We start from the raw sequence: 21,791 nt of genomic DNA, 5'->3' as shown, positions 1-21,791 counted from the left end.
AGTGCACTTACATTAATTCCTCATCCAGAGCCTTCCACACAAAAAGTGTGCATTCCTTCAAACCTTTGACCCTTATTTGCATGTACAACAGTACAAGATTGGTGTTTGTTGCCCTTTAAACATCATTTTCCGAGTAAATACTACTCAGATTACTTTTCGATAACTAACAATTAATATCAAAATTATTCAGCCCAAAAGATATCCATACAAGAAACAATGGTTTGGTTTATAAAAACAGGAAAAAAAAAACTAGTAAAAATCTGACTGCAGGATCTGGGCACTTGCAAGTTCTGAAATCTTATGATCAATAATAGTTCCCTGAAGATACCAGAACAGATATCCTACATCACACAGGTAGGCGTTTTAATTAGTGAGGGCCACAACAAGCACAAGACTTTATGCTAAATTAATGAGCTAGATTCCTGCCCAAATTCATCATCTCAACTAAGATATATACCCATCTGTTCTAATTTGTTCAGTTCCTATCTGAATAGAAGTGGAGCCATCAGTCACATGCAAACAATAACACATTAGGACAAAAGGTTTGTGAGTATGTTGACCTCTAAATTATCATGGTCAGAAACCTTAGTAAATGCATGCATGGGATCTAATTATGCCAAGTTACCAACCCAGCAATTATGGAACAAGACAACTGAGACATAACTTCTCAGAATTAATCAACTAGCTAGACTTAATAATTGTTTTGTAGAAGAACAGGAAATAGCTAATTACCTTATTGTGGGTTCTTGTAGCTAAAGCTTGTAGGACCTCTGGTTTATGAGTGTCTCCAAGGGAATCTTGAAGAGGAGATCTAACCTCTTATTAGCCAGCCCTGTAAGTTGTAACTATAATCACTCTCTTTTATCTCTAATAAAAAGCTATTATACTGGGATTCGAACTTATAATCTTTTTAACTATTTGAGCACTAATTTATTTAGTGAAGAGGTGCAGAACCCGAGGATTGTATAGAACCTTGAAGAGACATTCTTAGTTTCCAAGTCTTGTGACAAGACTAATGTGCTAATGAAGTGATCTTTAGAGCAAAAGTACAAGGCATGCAAGAGAGTGATGACATTTGATGAAGTGTGTTGAGCAATCAAAGGTAGAGAGACAAAAGAAGTAGGAAGACAACATATCACAGTGAGTGGGGAGGTGTGTTCTGCAATCAAAGGCAAAAGGGGGCCCTGCAAAAAGCATCGTATAACATAAGGGAGAGGACATGAAGCATCAAAATATTTATCTTGAAATCTATCCGAGTTTTCAAAAATAATAATAATAAAAGAAAAGAAAAGAAAAAGAAATTTATCTGAGTTTTTTATCCGAACCATATGCATGGATAAACTCAACCAAATGACCCCTTTATTATTGGGATTTGTATAGAGAGACGATTACTCAAACATGGTTGCCCTTTTGGCTTATAGTTGATATTTGTATTTTGCGTAGATATTCTCAAACATAATTGACCATTAAATTTTATTATATGCCTCTGCTAAACTACTAAACTTATAGGTGTATGTTAAAACTATTAACCGTAACTTATAGGTGTCCAAAATGAGTTTTTAATCAAACTAGGTCTCCTCTCAAAAATATGTATCCAAATATTTCAACTCCTAAATTTGTTACTTAGAGCGGGCAAAAATATATTAAACTATTTAATATTTTAAATACTAAAAAAATTATGCTATTATCTTAAATATAAAATACTGATTTTATATAAAACATGTGTGAAATTTTGGTTTGATCTACATTTATTTTTTTTTCTAGTTTATAATATTGTAACAAGATAAATCTCTCTTATTTATTTTTATTAAATATAATTTAAATAAATAATTTTTATTTTTTAGATTTTATATTAATTTTGACCGAGAAGCTATTTCGATGAATAAATCTGTGGAGAGGTCCACTCTCGCCAAACTTGTGTACGGAGAAAATAAAAAATTAGCTACTGGAATAATAAAACGAACTTTAGTGCACCAAATTAATTATTCGTTTCCACAGATATTTCCTTAGATAATTTAAAATGTAGTACAAAAGAAAAATAAATTAATAGTACCAGAAGAGCTACAGCCGCCACGTGGCTGATGAGCTACTTTCCTGGCTTGCAGAAGCCTGAGTAGAATATATTACGAAAACGGGGCAATTCGCAAATATCCCCTCGTCCCCGTATATTATTATATTATAGGTTCGTTTCTGATTCGAACGTTATTTTTTTTTCCCTTTTTTCTAAAAGAACCCTTACCTTTTATAAATTACGTTTGTTTAATACTATAGGTCAAGTTTAACTCACATGATATTCCATTTTATTCAAAGTGAGCTCAAATGACGTTCGGGTCATGTAATTTTTTTTTTATATGTATACCCCTCCAAAAATTTCATATTTGAATAAAATACTCTCCAAATTTGAAGCATCTAATAGATGAAATAATAAAGATGCATCATTTGAGACCAATATATCCGAGAAAAAAAGAAGAAGATTTTAAGAGGTACTCTTGCAAAAGAAACCAAGTGGCACCAGGGATGTACCTATAAATATAAATAAGTGATTTGAGAGGGGGATACATGCAAAAAATATATATATATATATATAGTAAACATAGAAGGAGGGAGGGTATAAATATAATAAGTTATAATATCTGTAGCTGAATTGACTAAGTCAAATAGGGAATCAACTGGGCATCATAATGATGATTCGAAGTGTAAAAACTCCTGGCATGGAGCTCCGTTCTCGGGGAAAACTTGGCCACGTCTCCAATTGACATCTAAGAGCCAGGCTGGAGGATTGTCCGCAACCTGGCAATAGACATGGCAAGCCTGGTTGGGATTCGGTGTGCTACTTGTCGGACCCAAGCAGAGTCATGATTCGAGTCTGATTCCCTTTCTTTTTCAGTGGTTTTTTTAAAAAAAAAATTAAGAGAGAGAGAGAGAGAGAGAGAGGGGTAAATGATCTGGATCTCAAAGCACTACGGCTGACACCCTCAACTCATTAGGGCTTTGAAATTTTGGAGCTAGAAGCCAAAGCGAAGAGCCAGATGAGCTAGGGTTTGATACTTTTGTCCATGAGCTATAAGCCTATAAGCTTTGCTGACTGGGTTGAGGATGGCATACTTATTGAACCATTTAACATGGATGGTCCTGCCTCCAAATTTGTACGGGTTTTTTAATATTTAAAAAATTCAATTTTTCTTTTTATAACAGCGCCATCAAGAATCATTTGTACTGTCGCAATTGATTCAAAAAAAAGAAAAGAATGATTCTTTTTTGGGATAATTACTTTTAAATCCTCGTAAATTATAATTATTTTTTACGTACCTACAAACTCTACAAACTCTACGAATGATTAATATGTTTTGGAAGAAAGAGGGGGGTGAGAATTTACTGGAGTACTCTTACTTTTTTTTTTAAAGGGTAGTTTGGTCTTTTTAAGTTTTCTGGAGTGAGATATTTTCAATAGTTTAAAAGGCCTATTTGTCACAAAAAAATTACATCAAAAGAGACATGTGAAAAAAATTTGAAGGTTTACACTTAAAATTTTTAATTTTAATTATTAGATGTAGTTTATAAATAATATTTTTCTATAGTTTTATAAGTTTAAATTAGGGAAAAAAAATTAGACGGTTACAACAAATGTGTTGTAATCAAAGTTAAGCATATTATGGTTTTATTTAATCAATTATTAAGAGAGATGTTGGTTTCAAACGCCCAAACTTTTAGGAAATAATAGATTATATGTAATCTTAATATTTTAAAATGTAAAAAAAGTATTTTTCACAGTTCATCCTCGAATAAATAGTTCCATTAAAGATATTTAAATATTACTTTCCCCAATTTTATCTCCTTTACTTTAATATATATATATATATGGACAATCAAAAGAATATATTGGCCATAAATTACAAAAATATATAGTAGTTTAAACTGATAGAGAATTATTTGAAAGAAAATCAAAGAGGGACTAATTATATTATCACTATTATGAGTATTTAATGTGACAATGTATACCCTATATAGAAGTAACAGTATCCATCAATTTGTCTTGAATAAATAATCTATCATGATTTCTAAGTCAAAGATTTCTTTTTTGGGACACTTTTAATGGAAACCAATTTATTCTCAAGACATTCATACAAATTTTATTACTTATTGCCCTCATTATTTTTATATCCTTGTATAATATTTTGCACGTCATTTGTCTGAATAAATAATAATTTTTATTTCGTGAGATTATTATTATTTGTTTAGATTAATTCTATTTTATATAACTAATTAAATATAGTGAGACACCCATTATTATTTTTGGAAGTGTGGATTGATTATTTGTTGCAAAATAATAAATTATTCCCATTTTCTTATTCTTATAAAGGGTATTTTTCGTAATTATAGTATCATAAGTTAACACCCCCACTTCTCCTCGGGATTCTCGTCACCCCCGGGGTCCTATCACCTCTCACTCCCTCTTCTCCGCTCTGCCAATACAACTGCTCGCTTCTGTTCTTCATCTTTAAAGCTGTCAGCTTTTCTCTACCTCTCTCTAAGAACCCTATTCCTCTCTCGCTCTTATAACACGACCTCTCTCCAATCCCATCTTCCGCCCTTCAAGTTTCCCTTCGCCGGCGATGGCTAGGGTTTCATTTCCCTCCTCCGCGGTCTCCTCCTACTCCGATCGCGATCCCTGGAAAGTCCTCTGATGCTTAATCCCAGGGGCTCTCTTTCCGCCGAGAGAGCCGTTCTTACGACGTAGCGGTGAGACATCTTCTCTTGTTCTTGGTTTGAGAAGGCTGTGGAATCGATGATAGGATCGAGCTGGAGGGTGGTCTCTAATTGGTCGATTCTTTTCTTGTTATAATTGGTCCCATGAGAAGGATTTGAAAAGTTGTTGTGTGATTTGTACATGGTTTAGCAGTTTAGCTCCTTTATTTTTGTGTCAGTTTTCCTTGATTTGTTTCTTTTAGTACAAGAGGGGCAGTTTTGTTAGGAAAAGTTCTCTCCTTTCGCACTTTTAGTCGCCTAATGGAGCTCGTTGATGCCTCAAAGCGAACAACCTGGTACTTCGATAGGTTCTTCTTTTTGTTGGAATCTTTCTTTCAAGCTACCTTACCCCTTATTCTCGTAACACCTTCGTTTCTTGGAACCTTTGGCCTTCGAGAACGTTTTGAATCCTTTTTCTGTGACAGCTTCTTGATTTATTTCTACTAGTACAAGAGGAGCAGTTCTGCTAGAAAAAGTCGTCTCCTTTCGGCCTTTCTATCCGCTTAATGAAGCTTGTTGAGGGATTAAAGCAAGAAACCTAACACCTAGACTATGCTTTGCTTTTATTAAAGTATTTTACTTATTCCTTTCCCTTATTCTCGTAACAACAGGAGGGTTTTCTGAAAAGCAAAGAAGGTGAAGGAAAAAAGCGAAAAGAAGAGCAGGGAGAAGGGAAGTACTTGTTCAGGGATTACGGTGCTTTCGCTTTTGCTTTGGGACCACGTTTTAATCTGTGCTGAAGAAATGGCTGCAGCAGTGGCTATGAGGAGCGGTGGATGTGGTTCGCTGGAGAAACAGATGATGGACTCAGGGAAGTATGTCAGATATACGCCGGAACAGGTGGAGGCGCTTGAGCGGGTCTATGCCGAATGCCCGAAGCCGAGCTCCATGCGTCGGCAGCAGCTGATTCGTGAGTGTCCTATCCTATCAAACATAGAGCCCAAGCAGATCAAAGTCTGGTTTCAGAACCGCAGGTGAGAACTCTGAGACACGGAAGGGTAGGGACCGTCTTTAGGTAATAATTTTATGAAAGTTCTGGTTGGTATAGCGTCGACATGTTTTCTCAATTTTTTCTTGGTAAAGCTTGATCATAACTATTGACATTGAATAGTACTTTGCAACCAAGTTTCTATGGCCCATATTATTCATAGTTCTTCTTTGCCTCTACCAAAAAGAATCAAGCTTTTGCATTTCGGTGCAACTAAGGTAGTAGAGAACACTGAGACCTAAATCTAGTTGAACTTAGTGCATGCACCTGATAATTAAATGGTGATAAATCAAGCTCTAAGCTGTTGAAAGTTTCTTATTTTGTGAATAATTTTTAATATCCATTGCATAGCTAGTGAAACTGTTTCCTGCAGTTGGTCATATGAATGTTTCTTTTTCCGTATTCCCGACTTTGGTATTGTAATTGAATATGTTGGATTATATATATAAATTTTTTTTATGCAGGTGTCGTGAGAAGCAGAGGAAAGAGGCTTCTCGGCTTCAGGCTGTCAACAGAAAATTGACTGCAATGAACAAGCTTTTGATGGAAGAAAATGAGCGCCTTCAGAAGCAGGTCTCCCAATTGGTTAATGAAAATGCACGCATGCGCCAACAGCTACAGAATGTATGCTTTCAATATAACGTTTTGTATTTCCCCAGATTTTCTCTCAATAGTTTTAAAGTAATATATGAATCTGTATGTTTCACTGAAGGCCTGTTTTGAAAGGAATACATTTAATCTGTTTTTGCTAAAAAAATTGATTAGAGTTCTCAGAGAGCAATATTTTGATATTCCAAATGTTCTGCAATTCTTTGCAGGCTTCATTGGTCAATGATGCAAGCTGTGAGTCAGTTGTAACCACTCCTCAAAATCCTCAAAGGGATGCTAGTAATCCTGCTGGGTATTCTTCTCCTCTTCTTTTCTTAGCATTGCAAAACATGGAAAAGAAGTATCTTGCAGTTCTGCTCTTTTTAAGACCTTTTATTTTCTCTTCAGACTCCTGTCAATTGCAGAGGAGACCTTGGCAGAGTTCCTTTCAAAGGCTACAGGGACTGCTGTCGATTGGGTCCAGATGCCTGGGATGAAGGTCAGATACAGTAAAAGAATAAATTCCTTTCGATGAGTTCTTCAATTGATAGAATGACGGTGCCTGATTCCATGACAGGAATTAGAAAATGTTGAAGAGCTATTGACTCTCTCCTCTTTTTGTGTTAGCCTGGTCCGGATGCAGTTGAGATTGTTGCGATTTCACGTGGTTGCAGTGGGGTAGCTGCACGAGCCTGTGGTTTAGTGAATTTAGAACCAACCAAGGTTAGTTCAAATTTAGTTGAACTTGAAAATTTGGTGTAAATGGAGTTGAGTAATAACTGATGGTTTAAGATACACATTTTTTATTTGGATGAATTTGATAAAAAATGACCAGCTAGATGCATTATTACCCGCCTCATGCAGTAACTTTTGTTGTTGTCATTGTTCCATACTTCCATCAATTCTTTCAACATTTCCTTTTTCTTTGTCTTTCTGAGGAAGAGCCGAAGATTTTGTCCTTCATTGTTATTATGATAAAGTTTTAGATAACCAATTGTCCCAAAAATTTAAATTGTTAGGTAATAGACCTACTTTTTAACATACCTCCTCACGTGCGGCTTCTATATACTACACATGGGCAGATAAAAGGTGTGACCCTCTGTACTGCACAAAAATAGATAATAAAAATATGGATTAAATGGTTTTGAACTCTATAAACCTCTAGAAAATCAAACTTTGATATCATCTTAGATAATCAGTTCAAAAGCTTAAGCTGTTAGGTAATGGAATAACAATGTATATTAAACTTTTAACAAATAGAAACAAAGTTTTGGAGTGCAAGGGGAGCTAACTATACAAAATCAACATCTTTTAGATATAGTAGAACAGGCATAGTTGCATGTATGCCTTGTTATTCTTCTCATGAACATTTTGCATATCTTATGCAGATTGCAGAGGTTTTAAAAGACCGTCCCTCTTGGTTTCGAGATTGTAGGAGTCTTGACGTCTTTACTGCATTTCCAACTGGGAATGGAGGAACAATTGAACTCATATACATGCAGGTGGGACGATATCTTTTTTTTCTTCTTCTATTAACCCTTTGAGCGATAGATAATGTTCTCAACTATCATTTTTACTTTTCATGTCTAGTTTTCATTGTTTAAATGCCCTAGTATTGATTTTGCAGATGTATGCTCCAACTACATTAGCTCCAGCTCGTGACTTCTGGACCCTTAGATACATCACAAGTCTCGAAGATGGAAGTCTTGTGGTATGCATAAACTATAATACTTGTATAATGTGATGTCTAGTAAAATACACATGTCCGAGTAGGCCCTCCTTCTGACAATGCTATCTCTCAAGGTCTGTGAAAGATCTCTGAATGGTTCAGGCGGTGGCCCTAATGCAGCTACTGCACAGCAGTTTGTAAGAGCTGAGATACTTCCCAGTGGTTATCTAATTCGACCATGTGAGGGTGGGGGCTCAATTGTTCATATTGTTGATCATCTGGATCTTGAGGTATGTTCACAATGGTGGTGGTTGTCTTATATTTACTGGATCATTTGTGTAAAGTTCCTTGCATAAAGTTTGTTTGTATGCTACTTCACATAGAGAGTTTGCCTTCCTTCAGGCATGGAGTGTTCCCGAGGTGCTACGACCACTTTATGAGTCATCTAGAGTAGTGGCTCAGAAAATGACAACTGCGGTAGGTGATTTGATTACATTAGTACTATCTTATTTTATAATATAAAAAGTAGATTTTTATTTTATTTTTATGGGAGCTGTCGTTCTTATTCTGAAAAAGCTACTCATCTCTCCAAATCTTCACTTCTGTTTGGATAATGGAAATTAATGAAACATTAGAGTTTATAAAGTTCACCTTATTGTTTAGACTGTTAGACTGCCTAGATGCAGACTGGCATATCTTTTTTGACACTCCCCAGCAATCAAACAAGAACTTTGTAACATGAATGTAAAGTTGCAAATCCCAAATCAAGAATGTAAAGTTGCAAATCCCAAATCAAGCTAGCTATTGGCTTAATAAATTTTACTTTCCTTTTCACTAATTTTCTGTGAAAATACATTGACTATTCTTATACTTTTAAGGCACTGCGCCACATCAGACAAATAGCACAGGAAATGACTGGTGAAGTGGTATACGCCTTGGGTAGGCAACCTACTGTTTTGAGGACTTTTAGCCAAAGGTTGAGCAGGTGAGTTGCTAATAATAACATACACGTGAGTTATGACAACCATGATGGTTCTCTTTTTCCCAAATTTATATTTTGGTTGATTGTTTAGCGTGATGGTAAATAACATCTAGTCTTGCTTGATCGTGTAATTGTGTTTCACACCTCTTTCTTCGGGCCTTCTCCAGGGGCTTTAATGATGCTATCAATGGTTTTAATGATGATGGCTGGTCACTTGTGGGTAGTGATGGAGTGGAGGACATAGTAATAATGAACAACTCGACCAAAAAAATTAGGACTGATGCTGATCCTTCTGATGCTCTCTCAGTCCCTGGAGGCGTTATCTGTGCCAAGGCATCGATGCTGCTCCAGGCAAGTCTCAAATATTTTGTTGCAAAATCATTCCTTATGTTTGTGTTGCTAATATTGCTCATTGCTCATTTATCTTTAATAATCTTGGATGGATTACAATCCTTATTATTCTTAATGCCTAAAAGGTGTGGGCATATATTATCCTCATTTAACTTTTACGACTTACCCTTGTTCAAAGTCTGCCAACTTAATTTGAATATTAAGTGCTTCCCTGTTGGATAGAGATCTATTCCTTTTCTGTACTATCTATTTTAGATGAAAATGGCAACCCAAATCTATACTGCCAATTATACGAGTTTAAAGAACTATTCTTTATTTCTTAATTCTGGTTTTCTTGTTTGTCATTCTAGAGTGTTCCACCAGCATTATTGGTTCGGTTTCTGAGGGAACATCGTTCGGAATGGGCTGATTACAGTATAGATGCTTACTCTGCTGCATCACTGAAAGCGAACCCATGTTCATTTAGTGGATTGCAACCTACCAGATATACCGGGAGTCAGATGATCATGCCACTTTCTCACACAATGGGGAATGAGGAGGTTTGCTTTCTTTTGGAACCATTCATCCCGCTTCCTAGGTTACAGGCTAATGAAATCTAAGTACCTACTTTTTTATAGGCACAGTTATAGCTTTTCAGTTTTACAAAAGGAACCTCAAAGGATTCTGTGAAATAACATTGCATATTATAACGAGGAAATTGACATTTCTCAAAGTTTTACATCGAGGAAATTGACATTTCTCAAAGATGTTAACATGAATAACAGCGATGAAATTAATGTATATCTAGATATCAAGATCATAAGTTGTGCTTCCTAATGAAGTGATTGGAATTTTTTGACTTTTTGTGCCCTATCTGCAAGAAATTACCTAGTATGCACAGTTACATATAACTTTAACGTTTTGCACCTTATCTTCATGTGCATTAGATTCTTTTTCCCACCTTCAGTTTTCTAAGTCTTAAACATCATTCAGATTCTGGAAGTAGTTCGCCTTGAAGGCCAGGCTCTTACTGAAGATCAAGCGGTTTTATCCAGAGACATTCATCTGTTACAGGTAACAAATTATTGTCTGTTGTCATCCTAACTCAGCCGTTCTAAGTGGTTTATCCTGTCAATGCTTACTTGATCACTAATCACTTTAATAACTCTTAAACTATGTGGTGAAGATCAGTGCTCTGAAAGATGATTATGCTGCTGGTGACCATGGAACTTATGAATATATTCAGTAAATAGCATCATTTTGAGGTCTGTCAAGAAATTATCACTGAAAGCAGAAGTAAAAGAATAATGGTGAAGGAACTTAGAAGTGAGAAATAACGATAAAATATGTATTGTCTAAAAATTGTCTTGGAGTTTGAAATGAACTTATGGAAGAAATCAATTCACCAATTTGATTGACATCAAGATATAAGCCACCGAGACAAAGCATTATATTTAATTTGTGTGTTTAGATGGATAATCATCTCCCTGATATACTTAGATATTTAACTGGTGGATGTTTATCTGTCTGATTGCTAGGCTGTGGATTGGTTGTTTGCTTATACCCACTGTATGGGCCTACCAAATATAGGAGGTGCTTTGTCTATTGGACTTGGCTAAGAGACCATTTGCAGTTTCATAATTTATATTTTAGAACATTCATTTTTATGAAATTAAAATGTTAAGATGCTATTTTTCTTAGAACAGTTCTACATAACATCCCTTTTTGATGACAAGAGAAGATAGGGCAAAAGGTCGCCAAGTTGTTACGGAGGCAGTGAGGCACAAAAGACAACAAGGAATCACACCTGCACTTAATAATTTAGTAGCTTGCTGCAAAACATATTATAGGTGACACAATTACTGAATGCTGAATTCTGGATCTTGCTCTGCTTTGAGTGTCTATTAAGGTATATGAAATTGTGAGCATCCTGGGTTTATAACTCTAATGCCAATAATCCTTCAAGGACAACAAAGCTCGTTGTAGCCAATTTATAACATGATTACACAATACACATGAATTGTTTTTTTAATCTCATTACTATATTAAGTACAATTAAGCTCATCGTAGCCTTATTTTATTGTGAGATATTTTATGATAATCTCGAGCTTAGTGCTTGCATGTGCAAAAAAGGTAGAGATTTCAAATTTTACAGGGCTTATCAGTTATGAGATAAAGAGATAGTGGGAGGAATCATAATAAGACCTGACCATATATAAGCTTGGGGTCTGTAAGTCTGTTATATATGGAACTAACATCATCTTATTTTTTATTGTTCACATTTTTCAGCTTTATAGTGGGATAGATGAGAATGCTGTGGGATCCTGCTTTCAACTTGTTTTTGCACCAATTGATGAACTCTTCCCGGATGATGCTCTGTTGCTACCTTCTGGCTTTCGTGTCGTACCACTGGACATAAAAACAGTTGAGATCTTCAGTCACTTGATTTCCAATCCTGATCATGATTGATGATTGTTGACTTTTGCTATAGTTTTCTTGATATGGTGCTACATTTACATATATGTTTAATTTTTAACAACTATTTTATCTGAGCTTTAATGGCGGTTCTAATCATGCTTACAATCAGCTGAAATTTATACTTCTAAATTACTTTAATCTGCAAAAATTTTCCAGAGCTGGAAATATTGAAGATGGCCTTCAATAACTAAAGATATAGTCAACATTACCTGCACTAAATAAAAACATTTTCGTTCAATGAAAAACTTTTATCTTGTTGCTTGGAAATTTATTAATTGTTTACTTTTCTGTATTATCCATATCTCATCTAAGGTTACTATTTCTATGTTCTATACATCTTATCTTTTTGTTTTGTCATCACATAAACAATGCATGATGCAGGATGGATTAGCTTCCAGCCGGACATTGGATTTAGCATCTAATCTTGAAGTGGGTTCTGCAATACATCGCACTCATGGGGAGCCATCATCAAATGAATACAACTTGCGATCAGTGCTGACAATTGCCTTCCAGTTCCCATATGAAACAAACCTCCAAGACAGCGTTGCTGCAATGGCCCGTCAATATGTTCGAAGCATTGTCTCAGCAGTGCAGAGGGTCTCAATGGCCATTACTCCATCACATCTTGGCCCTAATGTTGGACGTTCATTGCTTCCTGGTTCCCCTGAAGCTGCCACCCTTTCTCGTTGGATTTGTCAGAGCTACCGGTATGATCATCCTACTTTATCTGAATCTAGATTCTGATGGTACCTAGTATATAAATGGTTCATAGCTTACTGTTTCAGTCTAATCATATAAAGCGTCGAAGATAAAGGAATAAGATTACTGCTCAATATATAGGTCATGTAAAAGAATGTTATGACCTCATGAAGTTTCTGCAAGGAGTCTTGTATGTGTTCATGCAATTAGTTATGATAATGCTTGTGTTGGAGCAACTTCTTTTCTGTTTGCTAATTAAATTTGTTTAATTTTGAAGTTACCACTTGGGCCTAGATTTGCTGATGTGTGCTGCTGATGAAACTGGAGAGTCCTTGTTGAAAATGCTGTGGCATCATCAAGATGCCATTTTGTGCTGCTCATTTAAGGTACTCTTTGAGATTCAAATTCCTGATCATCATTTTTGTTTTTCAGTTAACTTTTTGTCTTTTACTTAAGTGTTTCTCTAATGCTTACTCAATTGATTTAAGGGTTTTACTGAGGTGCTCCTCATGGATTTCTGTTGATGGGGGGTCAATGATAGGAGAAAAAGGTTATAAAAGTTAAACAATCTGATTAACTTCATTGATTAGGATGCTCTAAATCTTTTGTAAAGAAATTTGACTTTGACCATTACTCTCCTGTTATACATTTTTTAAGCTTCACAAGCTGTCTAGTCTTACATATGAAAATTTATGTCAGGATGTTCAAATTTTTATCACAAGAGATTATTAATTTTGGTTGAGAAACAAAAGAACAATCTTTATAATGGATTAATGATCTACCAAATTTAGCACTACCTGCTATGCTACTGTACCTCCACGGTGGGAGATAATACAGGAGGCTTTGGGAATTTTTGGCTCAAAATGCTTATTGGTGCAGCCTATTTATTACATATAGGAAATGATGACTTCAACAGAAACCTCATCTCTCTAAAATGTTCCATCTTGTGATCCTTTGTCTTTGCCGGGCTATCTAAGAGTCATATTTTGTTATGAACTTTCTAGGTATTTCTAAGTTCCCTTACATGATATCCTTACCCAATCACAATCAGTCGCCTGCTGCTTCAGGGTACTGGATAATCATTAAGTTAGGATAATGTCATCCATTTTTGCTATATGAGAACATCCAAATAGCATGCTATAACAGATAACTGACATTCTTTTTCATGGTAGTTTTTTTAATTCATCAGTCACTAGTGGTACTGAAATGATTTTTTTGTACTCTTACATATGTCACTTTTATTTCTCCAGGTGCAACCAGTTTTTACCTTTGCTAATCAGGCAGGGCTTGACATGCTAGAGACATCCCTGGTTGCTCTTCAAGATATCTCTTTGGATAAAATCTTTGATGAGCGTGGGCGAAAAGCATTATACTCCGAGTTTGGAAAGTTGATGGAACAGGTAGTTGCTTGCATTCCTCCATGGAACTCATAATTCTTACATTCCACATACTCATGTGAAGACTTCATTGGCTTCACAAGTGAAGTTACTAAGAGGTTTTCTTTATATTTTCCTGAAATATTCAAAATTTCAGAAGAAATTATTATCTACATATTTTTTATTTCTAGTAAGATATTTAATATTCTATATACTGAGTTTTAAGAGTATCAGGTGCTGCCCCAGTATAAGAGAACCAATCATAATCTTCATGTTCTTCATTGTCATCAATCATTATTATGAGCTACACTATCACATTCTTCCAAGCATAAGCAACCTGATCTTTGCAGTCAATTCTCTCTTCTCCATTGATGTTGTGCATTATTTCATCTCTATAATTTTGGTTTTGGTTATACCTGTATCTTTTGATTCATAGAAAATGCAATTGATAGCTTAAATTCTCACATTGTGTTTTCATCTGCTCTCTTTTTCCCCTCAGGGCTACGCATACCTTCCAGCTGGTCTTTGCTTGTCCGGAATGGGTCGCCATGTTTTGCACGAGCAGGCCATCGTCTGGAAAGTTCTCAGCGAAGACAAGAATGTCCACTGCCTTGCCTTCTGTTTCGTCAACTGGTCCTTTATGTGAGCTGTTTATCCATCTTAGAGATGGTCTGGAATGAGAGCAGATCCTTCCTGTATGCAAAGGGTCATCACTAGTCTCAGTCCAAAGTTTTGTTAACTAGGCCAAGCTGTGAGGAGGTTTAGTAAGGGGTTTTAGCTATAGTATGTGTAGTGTGCATGGCATAATTTTGGAGAGGTAGGTAAATTGTCCGTGCACTATAATTTAGTTATGTTTAAGAACTGGTATACTCTACCATTTAGTCTCTTAATTAGCTCGTTATGCTACTTCCATCCATCTCTCTTAATCAAAATTTAAAAAAAAAAAGGAGAAAAATTCAATTCTGGTGCCTTCAAGCTTTCATTACTGGTATATTATTCTTCTTTCTTGCAATTATGTGTCCTTTAACTCGAAATTAGTGTACTAATAGGATTTTCCCCATTTCTGTGTGAAAAGAGTGGTGCTAAAACCCTTGGAATATGTCTAAAATAGTGTCTCTCCTAAGTGTTTTGCCTGGCACATATTTTGAACAAGGAAATCCAATTCTTCTGAATTCCATGCGATTTTAAATGCCTTGCCATGCCAAGGACGTAACCCAGGAACAACATGCCGTTCTAAAGATCATCATTTAAACATGTCTACCCGATCTAAATTAATCCATCTCAATGTCCTTCGGGAATCACTTCTGCCGGTATTTTCTTATAAGATGCGGAAAAAAATTTGTGAAAGCTTACGATGAAAGTCACTTTACGTAGTTAGTCGTGAAAACATTCAGTTAAAAACATATATAATTATAATCAACAATAATATAATAAAGAGGAAGTCGAAAGAGCTGAAATTAGAAAGGGAGGTGATTATAGGGAAGTGGAGAAAGATCTGGTCCTTATATAAACTTCCCTTGTCTAAGGTACAGGAGTAGAAAAGCCTACATTTTTTCTTCTTTTTATTCCCTAGGAGTAAAGAATCAAAAGCTCATTATCAAACGTTGCATTCTGTTAGCAAATGCAGGACAAAAATCTCCCACAAAATACCACATTCTGCTAGCAATGCTGGATTCGGCCACACAAGATTTGCTTTGCCAAATTTATGCCTCACCAGCCTTACCATATCTGATCTTCCCAGAGACTGGCAATTAATACTTAACCAATGCCCTCTGCTGGTTTGCTCTCTGATAAATAAAGTACACTTAAGAAGTGACTCCTAGCAACTATACAAAGTTCCTTTTGAAGCATAGGGCATACACCATTGGCTAACTAAAGAGGAGAATTTGAAGCTACAAAAATGAAAAACTCATTATGGGCAAACCACCTAGAGTCCGGGATTTGCTTCTGTAAAGCTAAGCTCCTAGTACAATGTAGCCTGCCCAAAATCCTACTGAGATATCTAAACATAAAAATAAACAGCCCAGAAGAAAGCAAAACGAAAAAGGATCATATTCTCTAGATCTCAAGCTGCTTCAACCTCTCTACTTCAGCAGCCTCATCTGCATATGTAGCTGATAGATTCATGGCACACTTGGCTTGACCATCGGTGGCTGCTGGAGGTGAGGGAGCAACCACAGATGGTTTTTCAACAGCAAGGATTGATGCTGTTGGTGTTTCAACTGTGAGGGCTAGTGGTGCTACCTTTACCTGATTTGAGGCCTCAAACTGAACTGAAGTCCTAATAGCTGAAAGATTCATGGAACACTTGGCTTGATCATTGGTAGTTGTTGGCAGAGAACGAGCAACCACCAATGTTTCTTCAACAGCAAGGATTGATGCAGCTTCCTTTACATGATCTGGGGAGGCAAAAAGAGCTGATGGTGCTTCAACTGCAAGGGCTAGTGGTTCTACCTTTACCTGACTTGCAGACTCAAACTGAATTGGAGGCCTAATAGGGGGTGAGGGCACCACAGGCAATTCCTTAACCGGTACCACTTCATTTGCTGGTATCACTTCCTTTACCTGAACAGGTTTAGCTGGTATTGGATGTGGAGCAGCAAAGACTGGCACAGCCGGTCTGATGCGAACCGGGGATGCTATACGGATTTGCGAGTGACCCATCACATGAGGAAGCTGATGAGCACGTGCTTGTGGTGGAGGGAGGGGTGGAGCTGAAAAGACCGGTACAGATGTCCTTATTGTAACAGGAGGAGCCATGCCATGACAAGGCGCTCTAAAGTGCCGCACTGGAACATATGGTGCTGCTCCAGCTGCAGGGAACCTTTGTGGCCAAGGACTACAGTTTTCAGCCTGTGAGAATGGTGATGACGATGCCCCATCAGTTGTTGCAGGGGAGACAGGTCTGGTTCTTGAACTAGATTTAGGTCGGATTAGAGGAAGTATCTTCGAGCAGGTGGATGGGAAAGGTTGAAGTGATGAGGATCTTTTATCTGGCTGCATTGGGAACTTCTTTGGGAATGGTGTGGCATTTGGATTATTCTCCATAGCCATCTTTTCCTTCAGGCGATAGTTAAGGAGGGCTCGGGCTATCCTGATCTGCTCCTGTTCATCGTTATTCTCTGGTTCAGCTGACAAACTGGCTGCTTGCTGTGCCACTGTTGCATGGGTACAACAATGATATTAGGGACACAGATACAGTGATATGACTGCAAGCAACAAAAACTTAGAACATTTGAGAGACAAATGTCAAAAAATTCAAATCAACAGTGAAGCTGGTGTTGCAGCTCAACTCTAGTATAGTGAAGAATCAGCCAAACTACCTTCTGAGGAGAAAGAGCACCTTGCAGTATAGAAGTAGACCACATTCCAGTAGAAGAGATGAGACATCCATCTACTTGACCTCATAAATAATAAAAACTATGCAGCAAAAACCTACTTAACAATAGAAGAGCTGATCTTTGAATTCAAACTATGAAATTCCATCTAAGTTCTATCTAATGAGCCAGAAGTACATATTCAGAAGGCTTACTGCTCAATGCCCTCCGCAGAAGGTGCTCTTTTATGATGAAACTAAAAATACGTGCTGTATGACGTGCCAAAGTGATCACACATTTTAAAAGATACTGTCAACTTAAGAGTCAAATAAAACAAAAGATAGGGGATGATTCAGAGTTCAGAATTTGGTGAATGCAACCATGGTAAATTGTGTGGCGTCTTGCCAGCTATACTCCAATTTCCTTTTGACAATTAAACATAAGAAACTATATCAACTAGTAGAAAGGCCATTATATTGAGACTGTATCATATAATTGTGCTTCCTCTGCTTTTAGATATAATATGTCTTTTAGGATAGTACTCCATATAATTGTGCTTCCTCTGCTTTTGGATATAATGTCTTTTAGGATAGTACTCCGTCATACAGCTTAAAACAGATCTGATATGACAAAAGAAATGATATTGTTTCATAAAGAGAGCATCTGAACTGACTGGTGTACATCTATATGTTTCACAAGGCAATGATCCTATATTGTGTCCTTACATGGTGTTGGTCACTTCTTAGTTCTTACCAATCACAAAGCTAGGAATTAGGATTTTCTGCAATTAGAATTTCCTTTTTCTTTGTCAATGACTTTGCTGATTGATTTCAAAGGTTTACCTGGCAATTGCATATAGAATCATTCATCTGTAACTTACAATGCAACTGTAAGTAATTAATAACTATAAGTATCAAAGTAACATATTAACACCAAAATCTTCATACAAGCCAGGGTCTATCTGAAACGAGAAGCACTATTAGCCATAGTTGACAGCTAGTATTTCATGATACCTGACAGACACTCAATCTTCTTAGACCAAATATTACCTTCAGTTAAATAGTAATAAAAGGGAATATGGGTATACTACTTATATTTATCTACTCAGATCAATCATTTTCCACTAGCTATTTAAAAATTAAAACTCCACCAAATATGTTATCTTTCCTGCTTTTGCAGCTGTGGGGAGAATAACAGATTCATACTTGTAAATGGAAAACTTCTCTAAAGAATAAGAAAATGCTAAAACATTTTCTTTCGGGTATATATAAATGCAAAAAGTACATTTAAAACTTTAAATCTAAAGGATGAGGCTCACATTGTTTCAATGACGACCATGCTGCCATGGCAGCATTCTTTTCTGCCTGCTTCTTGTTCTTAGCCGGTTCTCCAGAAAATATGATTCCAGCAAGTTCCACTGTGCATGTGAAAACAGGCAGATGACCTAGGCCAGACCTTACAGTAGTGTATGATGGCAATGGGGCTCCAACTCTCTGCGCTACTTCCTGTAGCAGGTTCTTGTAAACACCTGTTTCATCCTGTTTATGGGAAGAATTACACTCTGAATGAATTGGTGCATAAGAAGCACTGTAAGTTCAAAGAGATGCGATCATACTAATGACAGTTTTAAAATTGACAACTTTCATTTGTTTCGTTAATGGTCATTGAAAGGAAAAGCAATCTTCAGAAGTCAAGAGGAAAAGTGATTCAAACTGAAGCTTACAAATGCATGAACTTTTTAAGCTCATAAAGTCGGAACACTTAATCTCTCTGCAAAGGAGGATCAATGATTAGACGTGATGCAAATTAGAAAATAAACAATGGCATCTAAGCATCTGAATGTCGAGCCCAAACTACGAAATAGCCAAGCCCAGTTTTATGTTTCACCAGAAAATTACCTAGCTAGCATAGCTCAAGCCCTCATGCCTTCTTATTGTTTATGAATTAAGCCAAAACAAAATAAGCATTTTTTATGTTTGTTCGCTAAAAAGCTTGTGTATGCTATTCTAGACATTTTGTACTTTAAGCCATACCAAAACTAAGGAATCATTTGGTGCATAAGCAGGGTGCCACCAAAATTCCAAAGAGAACAAATTCTGGAAAGATATTAATCATCATTCTGAGATGAGTACTTGTAAGAAACTAAGAATAGACATCAGTCTCAGTAAATCAGGTTCCTGCCCAACAAATAACACTAGTAAGGAATTTCTGGGTGTTAACAATATCCTTCTTGGTACCCAATCCACTAATCTTTTTATGGACCACATCCAGCTCAAATCAATGAAAATACTGGACACCAGACCACATAAAGTTCTTGTAAACATTAAACATTGATAAGATAATTTCAACATTCCATGTCTGTAATATCCTTCTAATCCATCAACTTTAGCATCCATTTCGGTCAATTATGGTAATCATGCTCAGATAGATGGTCAAACTTGTAACTAGTCACTAGTCAGTCATGCAAATCCTCTTATTCATATGCCGATACATGAACAGTGACAACTAACTAAACAAATCAAACAATCTCAAATAACAGACACCCCTGTTGACCAAATAAGTCCCTCTTGCCCACCTACCACTAAGTAGCCGGGACCCACCTGCTTGACCTATTGGTTGCAGTTAGGTGAGTGCTCCTAATTCAATTCAAACCCACCCACCCATCTTGTCACCATTAATCCACTGCAAACTAGCTCATTTAAAATCAATTTATTTGGAGGATCTCATATTGCACTACTACATTTAATTAAACTTATCTTAATGACAACAAATTATAATTTAATGACTTTCACATGTGGCACGAGTCCCCATGTGGTGGGACAAAAATACCCTTTTCTACCCTCGATATTCGCAATTATCCTGAATAATTTAATGAATGGTTACGGTCACTAGTGGGTGCCAAACGGAACCCTAGAGGAAAATAATTAACAGAGATACAAAAGGCCACCTTAATGACATCTCCTAAACGATTACTAAATACGATCAAATAAAAAGTTAGATCAAAGGGTGTCTCGACTTCCAAGCTCCGTCGCCGTTGGGACGAAGCAGCCCCTTTTAATAATATACTAAATTAAAATATATAATAACACTAAAACGCACCGAGATCGAGTTCGTCGGCCCGACCAACAAACGAGTTAAATCGTGACGCGTGAAATAATTACTTTTAAATCGTAAGTCGTGAAGCTCTTTTTTTTCTTAATCTTTTATTTGGTAAAAAAAAATAAAGAATTCTGGATTCCATTTTTTGTATACTTTCCTCGACTTCTTTTCGACAAAATATTGGAAAAAAACCAAGCTCTTTTAACTCAAAATTATCCTATAGATACCAAGAACTAAAAGATTCTTTTACTGGTAAAATAGGATCGTTGTAAGAGAAAAAGGGTGGGAAGGACTTTGTAATGGAGACAGAGAGATTGTGTCCATAAAAATCCATCAAAATTCTAACTTTTATTTTCTTAATGGAGATAAGGAGAGAATGCCCAAAAAATTCGATCCAGAATTCCAACTTTCAGCAAAATATCAACTTGTTCACACCATTAGCTCGCTTCCGAGCTGATTCAAAGGCCGAAGAACAGGAAATTTCGTTTCTTTTCAAAACTTTCCTTCAAAGAGAAAAAGGACAGAAAAGGCTTTTTATAAATTTTCGCAGGAAAAAAAAGTACTGACCAGGATGCGAGCGGCGAGAGAGTGGGATGGACCACGGTGAGAGAGAGCGTTGAGGGCGATCTCGGCGGCGGAGTGCTCGGCCTGGCGCAGCGTAGTGCAGAAGCTAGGGCTTTCGAAGACCTCGCCGTTAAAGTTGACTGTCGCCTTGAAACGCGGCGCGTGGTCCGGCCCCTCCCGTATGCACGTGTACGACGGCAGGTTGAAGCAGCTCCGCTGCGCCAGCTCCTGCAACTGATTCTTGTACATCTCCCCTTCCCTTGACCCAAACCCTAGATTCTACGAATGCGCTCCAGATCGGCCGGAGTGGGGCCGAGATCCGGCATCTAAGGGCCGTCTCCAGCGCCGCCGCTGCACCGGATAGGTTGATTCCCGGCGAGATTGGGTGCGCCGCCGTCGCAGGACGTGGTAGATGGTTCTCCGAGGGGATCCGGCACTGCAGGCTGTGGCTTTGTCGAGATTAAGATGGCATATGGAAGATTACTTTGCGAGGTTTTAGCTAGGGTTTTCGCCTTCTTTGGTATCCTCTGCTCTCCCCTCCTCTCCTCTCCTCACCTCTGTGGTGTGTTATGAAAAAAACGAAACGGAAATAGAGAGAGAGAGAGAGATCTGGAAAAGGGTGAAGAGGAGAGAGAAAAGCAACGGTGGAAATCCACTGCTTTACTTTCCAAGTTTTTAATTTCTCTTTTTTCTTTATTGCTCAGTTTCCTAATTTGTTGTATTTTTAATTACACGTAGGCTGATATTCTCACTCCGGCTGGTCTAGCATTACAAAGATAGTACCGTTGTTTACTCGTGTTTGACTCCACAATGTTTTTCTTTTTGGAATAATCTTGTTTTCAGAAAAAAAGCTCTAAAAATAAGTTAGTTTAAAGCTATCTATAGGAATACGTGAATTATGGTTTCTAGGTGAATCAATATCATAACCTCCGTCTCAATTTTGTAGGGGACTACT

The 21,791-nt window shown here is 37.0% G+C and overlaps 2 protein-coding genes across 2 annotated transcripts; one reads left to right on the top strand and one right to left on the bottom strand.

Moving 5' to 3' along the window:
* Positions 1 to 4,421: 4,421 nt before the first annotated feature.
* Positions 4,422 to 14,816, top strand: LOC140766921 (homeobox-leucine zipper protein HOX9-like). Its single transcript, XM_073106612.1, has 19 exons — positions 4,422 to 4,740; positions 5,358 to 5,720; positions 6,199 to 6,358; positions 6,553 to 6,635; positions 6,731 to 6,821; positions 6,950 to 7,045; positions 7,711 to 7,824; positions 7,950 to 8,033; positions 8,126 to 8,281; positions 8,394 to 8,468; positions 8,870 to 8,976; positions 9,141 to 9,324; positions 9,675 to 9,863; positions 10,297 to 10,377; positions 11,593 to 11,727; positions 12,163 to 12,488; positions 12,758 to 12,866; positions 13,731 to 13,880; positions 14,356 to 14,816. Exons 2-19 carry the CDS (start codon positions 5,491 to 5,493, stop codon positions 14,500 to 14,502), a joined length of 2,517 nt encoding a protein of 838 aa, XP_072962713.1. The 5' UTR covers positions 4,422 to 4,740; positions 5,358 to 5,490; the 3' UTR covers positions 14,503 to 14,816.
* A 513-nt stretch (positions 14,817 to 15,329) lies between these two features.
* Positions 15,330 to 21,492, bottom strand: LOC140766919 (double-stranded RNA-binding protein 6-like). The gene is made up of 3 exons (XM_073106610.1): positions 20,840 to 21,492; positions 18,492 to 18,711; positions 15,330 to 17,014 (listed from the first exon to the last, which is right to left on the bottom strand). The coding sequence occupies exons 1-3, from the start codon at positions 21,083 to 21,085 to the stop codon at positions 15,915 to 15,917; spliced, it is 1,566 nt and encodes a 521-aa protein (XP_072962711.1). The 5' UTR covers positions 21,086 to 21,492; the 3' UTR covers positions 15,330 to 15,914.
* Positions 21,493 to 21,791: the final 299 nt, after the last annotated feature.

This window comes from Typha angustifolia, chromosome 9 (assembly GCF_048772165.1).
Source record: "Typha angustifolia cultivar Huaian chromosome 9, ASM4877216v1, whole genome shotgun sequence".
Classification (NCBI taxonomy): Eukaryota; Viridiplantae; Streptophyta; class Magnoliopsida; order Poales; family Typhaceae; genus Typha; species Typha angustifolia.
The sequence above is the reverse complement of the archived record's forward strand: the minus strand, read 5'-3'. Positions and strand labels throughout refer to the sequence as shown.